Source organism: Terrapene carolina, unplaced genomic scaffold (genome assembly GCF_002925995.2).
Source record: "Terrapene carolina triunguis isolate 2854851 unplaced genomic scaffold, T_m_triunguis-2.0 Scaffold69, whole genome shotgun sequence".
Taxonomy (NCBI): domain Eukaryota; kingdom Metazoa; phylum Chordata; order Testudines; family Emydidae; genus Terrapene; species Terrapene triunguis.
The window spans coordinates 24293852-24304752 of NW_020664420.1; the positions used below are offsets into that span (position 1 = coordinate 24293852).

General features: G+C 41.9%; 1 protein-coding gene across 1 annotated transcript in view; it reads right to left on the minus strand.

Annotated features, from left to right (window-relative positions):
• EMB (embigin) overlaps positions 1-8021 on the minus strand; it is a 28603-nt gene extending 20582 nt beyond the window's left edge. Inside the window, exons 1-3 of the mRNA XM_024197299.3 lie at positions 7881-8021; positions 2054-2143; positions 288-377 (exon numbers count right to left, since the gene is read on the minus strand). Of these exons, the coding sequence (XP_024053067.1) occupies positions 288-377; positions 2054-2143; positions 7881-7971 (271 nt within the window). The 5' untranslated portion in view covers positions 7972-8021. The remainder of the gene's footprint in view (positions 1-287; positions 378-2053; positions 2144-7880) is intronic.
• Positions 8022-10901: the final 2880 nt, after the last annotated feature.

The window sequence follows — 10901 nt, forward strand, 5'->3', positions numbered from 1 at the left end:
TTTCTGCAGCTTAAACAGCTATTATAATGGAATAACAATGAATAATGGGCCAAGCTGATTAATCTCCTCTCTCCTAGAAGGCGTGTAGTTTAAGATTTTGCCTACTCCGGTGTTACTAGTTAAACTGTGGATAAGAGAAATGCCTACCTTAAATACAATTTAGGCATAAAGATGAAGCAGTACAAGCAAATAATTTTGTACTATCACAGCCATTTGATGTTACAGAATAACTGGAAAAATAATTCTAACATTAAACATGCTTCAGGGTGAAGAATAAACACATTTACCATCTATGGATATGCTATACACCGCTGATGTGAGATTAGATATATTTTCCTCAGTTTGCTGATTAAAATCTTGTGTGCTGAGATGTGAACCTATCAAAAAAGAAAAGTTGAAGTGATTATCATACAGCTGTCATTATTCAGCAGAGTGTTATTGATATATTGTAACTGTTTATTTTAATAATCTTAATAGAAATGCAGGGAGCTTGTAGAAGACTAATTTCCACTCAGCTTCTTTGCCGTGTACCATGTATTAATTGTCAGAGTACGAAATTAGTAGTGTCCTGAGATCATCATTATTATTATGCCATTTAAAAATGTTAAGTGGCCGCTGGCTCTTTCTACAACTCTGTAGCCATGATCATGACAAGTGGAAAGTGAAATATCTAGCTATGCTAGGAGTTGATTCAGCAATGCAGTTAAGCACATGCTGAACTTAAAGTGTGTGAGTTATCCCATTCAGTGTATGGGACTACTCAAGTGCTTAAAGTCAGTCATATGCTTAAATACCTTGATGAAATGGGTCCTCTATGAATAGCTGGGATTACAGTGAAAATAAGAATCACCACCACAAGACATACAGTCCTGGAGTAAAATCCTGGCTCTACTGAAATCAATGACAAAACTCACATTGATTTCAATGGAGTCAGGATTCCATCCCTGGTCCATAAAAATTCTTCCTATCATGAAGAGAATCTCCTGCCCTGCATAGTGAATCCTATTAAATAACACTGCATTCATGTTTAAAAGACACTTCCTTCCTGCAGGAATAGAACGAATCTTAAAGGGCAAGGACTACAATGGAAACTGTGGGTGGGGGGAAATTCCAGATTTTCCACATAAGAAGTTAAAACTCCTGTGCTTTTAGACAGGAGAAAATGAGCTGTTCTGAGGCTGCCTTTTCAGAGCTCTAGATAGCCTTACTAATGGAGGAAATAAGCAGCTCTCATGCAAACAGTAACCACTGTAAAGCACAATTCTATTTCTTTCAAATTCAATACTGCTGTTTGCTCTCAGGTGTTGTCTGTATTTCAGGAATAAAGCAGGGAAGTAACTAAACCAAAAACTGCAGCTTTGAACAACAAATATATTTTGCACAATTAAAAAGACATTTTCTGGTTAAAAAAGTCACAAACTGAAACTGTACAATATTAACAAGACCGACAAATGTGCGCACCCAGATCACTAATAAATAGGAGCCCAATCCCAAGAGGTGTCAATGACTGTCAACAGAGCCATTAGAAATTGAGGCTGGGTGAATGGTCAGCGTGAAACTTCAGCAAAATCATAGCAATTCAGAAAAAAATGGCTTGAAATAAATGAGTTTTGCAAAACTTTGACCAAGAGGATTAGTACAATTTGTTTTTTAAGGAAAAGTGTTAAGATGGGGGAATTAAAACAGAGGTTGAGCAGCTTGCCTAAGAGGCACTGTGATGTAGCTGATTAGGCCTGGCCCAGGAAGTCAGAGATATGGGGTAAAATCCTAATTCCACAGAAGCCAAGGCAAAACTCCCACTAACTTCAGGGTTCCACCCATGAGTTCAAATTCTGAATCTTACAATGACTTGCTGTATGACCTTGGACAAGCTACTTAAACGTTCTGGGCCTCAGTTTCCCCTTCTGAAGAATAGAATTCATGAGAGGTACTTACTTCATAAGATTTAGTTGACATCATACTGTCACAGCCATTTGAGAAAAGGGATAACTGGAGAAAAGAATTATAATCTTAAGCATACTGTAGTATAACAATTAAGATTTGTGTTTTTTACCAGGGGTAGATACGTCTTGTCCCTTTACGGTATAATCTGAAATGCTCTCTCGAGTTTGCTGATTGATATCTCGTGTTGTCATAGCTGTACCTATTGGGGAGAAAAAAGGGTTAAAACTATTTTATTTCCTTTCAGTTGAAATGATGGGACAGATATAACTGAATTAGAAATTGGTTCTTTTCATGAATTAAATAAAAATATGGACTGAATTTCTTTCAAACAGCTGTCTGGCTCAGTGTGCACAGCTATAGTTACCTTGCAGAAGAATTCCATTCAGTCAATTTCCTTTATCACATACATGTCAATTGTCAGGGTGTGATATTAGTGGTAAATCAGTAGTGTGAGTCTTCATTAAAATTGCTATGGGCCAGATTCTGACTGGTCCCACATTGTTACACAGTAGGCAGGGAAACCACAGCGATCCTCCCTCCCACCAATTAATAAGGGATAGAAAAATTCCAGTATGTGTACTTAGGATGGGGAAGGGGTTGCTCTGTCACTCTTCCCCTGGGAATGCCTGATACCCCAAGGCGGTGGAGAAAGGTGAGGAGGAAGTAGGGTCATGTCTTCAGCTGCTCCCATACACTGGCTGACTGAATTTGACAGTTTTGCAGTAGGCTTGCTATCTCTGCATGCCTGGGAGCTCTAGAAGGCATTCTACCCCCCCAAAGGGGTATTATGGCTCCACTAAATGGCATAATCTCACCTCAAGTTATTTAAAAATTATTATTACACGGGCAATAGCCAAAGACAAATGATAGCCACATTCATGACTAAAAAGCACAGAAAGAACAAAATTTGTTCATGTCTATAAGTAGCTGAGATTGAAACAAAAAACAGGCTTTGCTAAACAGCCAGGACTGTAGCAAAAACAGGATGTGAAAGACTGCTGCCCTTTGAGTAACTGTGAGCAGAGGTGTGTCTAGATGGAGTGACACTGTGTACTGCCTTCAGCAGAAGGCAAAGTCAGAATATTTGCCAGTTCCATAAAGTACTTTACTCTTCCTACCAACAGCACTGCTGTCCAGTATAGATTGAGAAGGATCTCTTTGACCTCTTTCACAGGTGTCTGCAGCTCAAAATCATATGAACTCTTTGAGCCACAATCTGGTTCAGACCAGACTTGTCTTATGCCATTTGTGCTAGTTCTTTATCTTCACATTTCAACCAGTCTCAGTCATCAATGAACCAATTTGATCGGAGGGATGATGTTGAGGGACAATGCAGCTAGGGGCCTGTGTATTAATGGTGGTTGACACCAGGTATTTAATTGTATGTTACAGATAATCAGTACATTTGTCCCATAGCCAAACAGCTTTCTCCAACGAAGCATCAGACTGTGGGTTTTGTGTTTGTTTTTTCCCTATTTGCTATATCCCTAGAGTTTTACAAATGCGTCAACATTCTTTACTAGAGTGTCAGGACCATGCTTGAGGAAGGTGGCTGATTAGCAAAGCTTGGCATTTGGCCTGCCTTTTCTTTCTTTCTTTTTTTTAACAACTCAGGCTGAGTTAGGTCTATCTGCCTCTATCAAACAAAGACCCTGGCAGCACACGGTGGAAGCAAGTAGGGATAACAACATGAGGGCATCACTGCACATTGCAGGAACTAATAAAGGAGGCATGGAAAAAATCCTAATCCATCAGGTAAATGAGGTTAATTGTTGTTGTGGCACTTGGAAGCCCAGAACTGCTGCAGGTGACTGCTCTGATCAACACAAGGATTGCCTGGAATTGTGTCTGGCAGCAGGGTTCTAATCCTCATGGAAGGACAGCATGTACATGCTGCTGTATAGACATCAATGCTTAAAGACACAGTAGGTTTTGAAATCTTACAGAAGACTTCGTAGAAAAGGACTCTTTCTGGACTTTTTATCTTCTCACGTTTTCATAATAAAATTATCACAAGGCCATGCCATATCAACCTGAAGAAAAATATGTGGGGGTGAGACAGAAGACGCCAAGAAACTACATGAGTTTCATATTGCACAGACTGACTCAAACAACCCTATCACGGTGGAGAGGTTTGTGAAAACAGTTCTCATCTTACATGCCTCTGCTCAATTTTTATCAGTTTCCCCCCCTCCCCAGCTATATTCATTAGTAGATGGGATTATATAATATTTTTAATTAATAAACCATAAATAGCAACAATAAAATGTTCATTTATATAGGCCATGTCTTTTTGGCTGTAGTACAGGGCACTCCAAAATAAGATACAAAGTGCCTTGTGTCAGAGAAGCCACTGACCCAAGCCTTCCTTCCACTACTTATCTATCCAGCCCTGACACTCTTAATTCAAGAGAGAGACCTTTGTGAACAAGCTGATCTTGCCTCCGAATAGATTGGCAGGCCCTGGAGTTGCTGAGAACCATGTTAATTACCCGCAGGGTACAGACCATAGCCTTTGGGTCCTATTTCATGCTCCATTGTTTAAGTGCTGAATTTTAAAATACCATGATCTCCAGATAAATAAATAAAATCTTCAACAGCGGCCAAAAGTAGCCTGTCATTGATATTCTCATGGTTAGTTTACATGGAGCTTTTCCAACAATAGCTTTCAGAAAGTGCATCTTTTATAAAACAAAGACTTTTTAGTCCAGGGCTCTCGATTAATCGCAGTTAACTCACGCAATTAACTCAAAAAAATTAATCACGATTAATCACAGTTTTAATCGCACAGTTAAATAATAGAATACCAATTGAAATGTATTAAATATTTTGGATGTTTTTCTATATTTTCATAGATATTGTATTCTGTGTTGTAATTGAAATCAGTGTGTATTATTTTTTATTACAAATACTTGCACTGTAAAAATGACAAAATAAATAGTATTTTTCAATTCACCTCATACAAGTACTGTAGTGCAATCTCTTGTCGTGAAAGTGCAACTTACAAATGTAGATTTTTTTGTTAAATAACTGCACTCAAAAACAAAACAATGTAAAACTTCAGAGCCTACAAGTCCACTCAGTCCTACTTCTTGTTCAGCCAATTGCTAAGACAAACAAGTTTGTTTACATTTACAAGAGATAATGCTGCCTATTCTTATTTACAATGTCACCAGAAAGTGATAACAGGCATTTGCATGGCACTTTTGTAGCTGGCATTGTAAGGTATTTACATCCCAGATATCCTAAACAGTCGCATGCCCCTTCATGCTTCGGCCACCATTCCAGAGGACATGCTTCCATGCTGATGACGCTCCTTAAAAAAATTATGTGTTAATTCAATTTGTGACTGAATTATTTGGGGAGAATTGTATGTCCCCTGCTTTGTTTTACCCGCATTCTGCCATATATTTTATGTTATAGCAGTCTCAGATGATGACCTAGCACATGTTGTTCATTTTAAGAACACTTTCACTGCAGATTTCACAAAACACAAAGAAGACACCAATGTGAGATTTCTAAAGATAGCTACAACACTCGACCCAAGGTTTAAGAATCTGAAGTGCATTCCAAAATCTGAGAGGGACGAGGTGTGGAGCATGCTTTCAGACGTCTTAAAAGAACAACACTCCAATGCGGAAGCTACAGTACCCGAACCTCTAAAAAAAAAAAAATCAACCTTCTGCTGATGGCATCTGTCTCAGATAATGAAAATGAACATGCATCGGTCTGCACTGCTTTGGATTGTTATCGAGCAAAACCCGTCATCAGAATGGAAGCATGTCCTCTGGAATGGTGGTTGAAGCATGAAGGGACATATGAATCTTTAGCACATCTGGCACATGTAGATCTTGCGATGCCAGCTACAACAGTGCCATGCGAACACCTGTTCTCACTTTCAGGTGACATTGTAAACAAGAAACGGGCAACATTATCTTCTGAAAATGTAAATAAACTTGTTTGTCTGAGTGACTGGCTGAACAAGAATTAGGACTGAGTGGACTTGCAGGGTCTAAAATTTTACTTTGTTTTATTTTGGAATGCAGGTTTTTTTGGTACATAATTCGACATTTGTAAGTTCAACTTTTATTATAAAGAGATTGCACTACAGTACTTGTATTAAGTGACTTGAATAATACTATTTGGTTTTTTTACAATGCAAATACTTGTAATCAAAAATAAATATAAAGTGAGCACAGTACACTCTGTATCAATATATTTGAAAATGTAGGAAACATCCAAAAATATTTAAATGGTATTCTATTATTGTTTAACGGTGTGATTAATCGCGCGATTAAGCTTTTTAAACACACGATTAATCGCAATTAATTTTTTTAATCACTTGACAGCTGATTCTTAGACCTTTTGCAGTACTTGACATTTTCAAAGTACTGTACCCCCATTAACTAATGAATCCTCCCAATAAATCTGTGAAATAGGAAATTTAAACTCTTAGATTAGCCCCTGGATTTTAGGATCCAATATACCTATGTGTAACCCCACACCCAAGAAAAAGGGAGCTTGTCACAGTCTATTTAGTAGCCATGGAAGATGCCTTAACTTGCAGTCAAATTATGTCTCCTCAAAGATCGCAGTGCAAGAACTACTTTGCACTTTCTACTGGTACACACTGAGGGCTTGTATACACGGCAAGTTTTGTCACCAAAAACTGCCTTTTGGTGACAAAAAAGCAAGAGTGTACACACTACAATGGGGCTTTTGTCACGAAAAACGCCCAGTTTTGGAGACAAAAACTTACACTCCTAGGAGAGATTTTTGTTTTTTCCCCTCCCTTTATTGTCGACAAAGAGCCAGTGTAGACAGTGCTGATGGTTTTGTTGACAGAAGAACTGGCTTCCGCCAGTATCCCACAATGCCTGCCCTGATTGTTCTGCTCAGTGTTTTGATCTTTGCTGCCCTGCAGGCATGTGGCCCTTCCCTTTCAAAGCTCGGGGAAGTATCTGTGTGCTGCTCCCTTTGGGGAACAAACAAAGAGCAAATCATTGGAATGCTCCTGTTCTGCCCTGCACTAGGAACACAGCGGCAGGCAGACTGCTGCTGCGGGGGGAGGGGTACAGACTGCTGTGCTGCTTTGCCATTCTTCAGCACGGAGAGCTCCCAGAGCTGCTCATGATGCTGTTCTCGGCAGCTGAGGGGGCTGTGGGAAAACTGGGAGAGAATCCCAAGATGTGCAGCAATCAGCTCTTCCTTCCCACAACACTGCACTGTGGGATACATATCCACGGTGCATTGCTCACCCTGTGGATGATTGTGTCCCCAATGTGGACATGATCTGTCGACAGAGGGAGTAAGTATGAACACTCTTTGGCGATTTTTGTTTTGTCGACTTTTGGGTGGCGCCATAAGTTTTGTCAACAAAACTTGGTAGTGTAGACAAGCTACTTGACTCAAAGTTTTTAAGAAGGAGCAAGAAAAATCTCCAGTCATTGCACAAGCACAGAAGGAAGGGCGCGTGATAAAAAAAAAAGTCTAGTGCAAAGCAGCAAGAACGTCTTCCAATTGATGCTCTAGTTTCTTCTGAAGAAGGGACGGAACAAACAAACAAAACCCCCCAACCCCTGCATCAAACAAATCTGACGTGCCCATATAAAGTGATTATTTTCTCTTGGGGCGTGTGGGAGAATTTCACTAGCTAAGCCAGAGCCTTAGGGATGCTTCAGGGCGGAGAGGATTTTTGCTTGGCTGCAGTTAACCGAGACAAGAAAGCACGTCTCCATACCGTCCCCACGTCCACTCCCAGTATGATCCAAAGAGGGGATGGAGGTACTGAAGTTAGCCTAGCAAGTTAGCTGGCGACGCCACTTGCAGGAGGAGACCCGCTGGCTTCGCTCGCCTAGTTGCCCTCCAACATCCCCTGAAGGACGCAGCTGCCGGGGGCCGGTGCGGAGAACAACAGGGAGGATGCTCATATTTACCTGGTTCGTTAGCATCCGACAGCCACAGAGCAGCCAGGGAGAGCAGCAGCTGCAGCCGCATGGAGCCCGCCCCGGAGCCGGAGACGCGCATGGTGCGGGCAGGGCAGCTGCAGTACCTCTGCAGTGAGACTCCTTCTGTGCCCGGCTGCTGCGCCGGAGTCACGCCTCCCGCCCGCAAGCCAGACTCTACCGTGCGCGCCGGCGGCCGGCTCGGTGCTCAGCACGCGCGAGGGACAGGAGCAGGCTCAGTGGCGACAAGAGAAGCCGCTGCCCTGCGCCTGCCCTCGCTTGCCACCAGCCTCTGCTCCTGGAGCAAAATGGGACAGACGCCGGCGGCGGGAAAGAGTCGAAGGGGCGGGGGCAGGGGAGGGAGAGCAGGTGGCTAACAATGGGGGAGAGGGGGCTCAATCGGGGGGCAAAGGGGTTTGTGCTCCTCTCCAGAGAGCTCTGGGCTACTGGCACGATACCCACAGGCTAGGCCCAACCTTCTGTAAAGCTGCTGCTCTATCAGCAAGGCCCTGTCTTTGCCAAGCATAATCCTCCTCCCTGGCCCAGCATCACTACACCTAGTGTTGATATTTAACTGGGTTGCCAACCCTCCAGGATTGGCCTGGAGTCTCCAGGAATTAAAGATTAATCTTTAAATAAAGATTATGGCATGTGATGAATTCTCTGGGAATACATCCAACCCAAATTGGCACGCCTATATTTATCAGCCTGGAGCTCCTACCAGAAGCCTTTTCAAAGCAGTAGTGCTGGAACTAGGAGTGCAGGCGGTGCTGCTGCACCCCCTGGCTTGAAGTAGTAATAACAAACACCAAATACATGGTTTCCATCACCAGAACCCCCACTATAAAAATTGTTCTAGCACCCCTGCTTCAAAGACATTTCTTTATTTTTAAATAATACATTTGAGTTTTGTGCATAACTTCATAATTGTTTGCAGTGTTGTAGCCATGTTGGTCCCAGAATTTGAGAGAGACAAAGTAGGTGAGGTGATATCTTTTACTGGACCAGCTTCTGGTAGTGGAAGGGACACGCTTTTGAGTTCCACAGAGCTCCCTTGACCTCTGTTTAGGAGCTCTGGTTATTTTTTTACAACACCCCTACTCCCCTCTCCCCCACTCAATCTCTCAGGGGACTCTCCCTTCCTTCCTTTTGTCCTGACTTAGGCTCTGTTGTCTAGTGGCATCTACTCCTTCCTCCTCTGATTTATTCTTTTCTCTCCATTTGTGTTTCATTTCCCCCCTCCCAGGATTCCTTTTGCCCAACTTTGGCCCCTACACCAGCTCGGTTTCCTATTGGGAAGGGGCTCCAGTTAGTGCCCAACACAATGGGTAGGGCAACCCCTCCACTATCCCAACCCGTTTTCAAGGAGGCACCTTTGCCACAGGGCAGCATTTCTTATCCCATGGATACATTCAATGTTCAAACTTGCTCCTGGAATTATCCAGTGGGTTTCACCAGCTCCTGCCAGATCAGAGAGCAAGCTGAGGCTGTATCTACAAGGTCCCTTTGAAGTTTTCTCCCCAACATTACTGAAATGGTGGACCGTTTCTGTCCCTTTTCCTTTCCTCCAGTCTTGGCCCTGCCACAAAAGTTGGCAAATCTGCATTCCATGTATGAGCAATCCTTTTTCATGGGTTCCTGATACCCACACTGGTAACATGTAATGGATCCAGCCAGAGCTCCTTTGGGATCTTCCTCTCTATACCCTTTCCAAGTGTAGGTTCTCTGTTCCTTCTCCCAAGCTCTGCTTCTATATGGGAAACCCAAACACTGACTGCACACCCCTAGTTGTCACCTACTACCCACACTGGAATCCACACAAGGTATCATGAAACAATTACAACCATTACTCAATGGGGACCACATCCTGAAAGAAATCTTTCCTGAACCTTCTTTCCTGGCCTTTAAACAACCCCTCCAACCTCACCAGGATCATCATCAGAAGCAAGCTCCCCCCAGACCAGGACACACCAATCAAAGCAGCACCAGACCCTGCCATAATAATAGATGAAAAAGCTCCAGACATATCTCCAGTACTACGAGGATCAGTATTCCCCCAATACACCTTTGAAGATCCATGGGTCCCATACATGCCTATCACAACATGTGGTATATCGCATCCAGTGCCCCAATAACAACCGTGTGGATGAAAAGAGACAATTGCTACGCGCTCAAATCAACTCACACAGAAAAAATGATAAAAGACAAAAACACACTCATGGGTGAACACTTTTCACAAAACGATCACTCCATATCTGACCGCTCAGTTTTTGTCCTCAAAGGAAACCTGCACAACACCTTCAAGCGATGAGCCTGGGACCTGAAATTCATAACTTTGCATCCGATGAAGTGGGTATTCACCCACGAAAGCTCATGTTCCAATACGTCTGTTAGTCTATAAGGTGCCACAGGACTCTTTGCTGCTTTTACAGATCCAGACTAACACGGCTACCCCTCTGATACATAACTTTGCTAGATACTAAAACCGCAGACTTAACAGAAACACTGGTTTTGTGGCTCATTACAACGATTTGTAACATAACTTCATAACAGCTTTCAGAAACCTATGTTTTACTTGTAAAAAAGACATGATTAATTTAATATAAAGTATATATTTCAGAAACTAATATTATCACTTCATCTTTACCCTCTGTTTCATAACAGCTCTTGATTTTATAGAGGTAAATGGACCCTTGACAAAAATTGTAAGTTTTAAATTTAAAATATTTTGTTTTTCTTATGATGAGCTTTAAACTAAACCTTCCCCGGAGATTTAGGTTGTAAGTCAAAACTGTGAGACTGGTATCTGAGTTCTAAAACAAAGAAGTTATTGTAATTGCTTTGTTTGCAAAAGCAGATAGAATATTTCTGTGTTTTTAGAATAACAGGGAGGAGAACGATAACAGTGAAATTTCTCATGGCTGGTTATATTTTTGTTTTGTAGATGTATGAATATTTGAGTGACTGATTTTAATTCCTTTTTAATTGGCGTAATAAATTTTACATTATTAT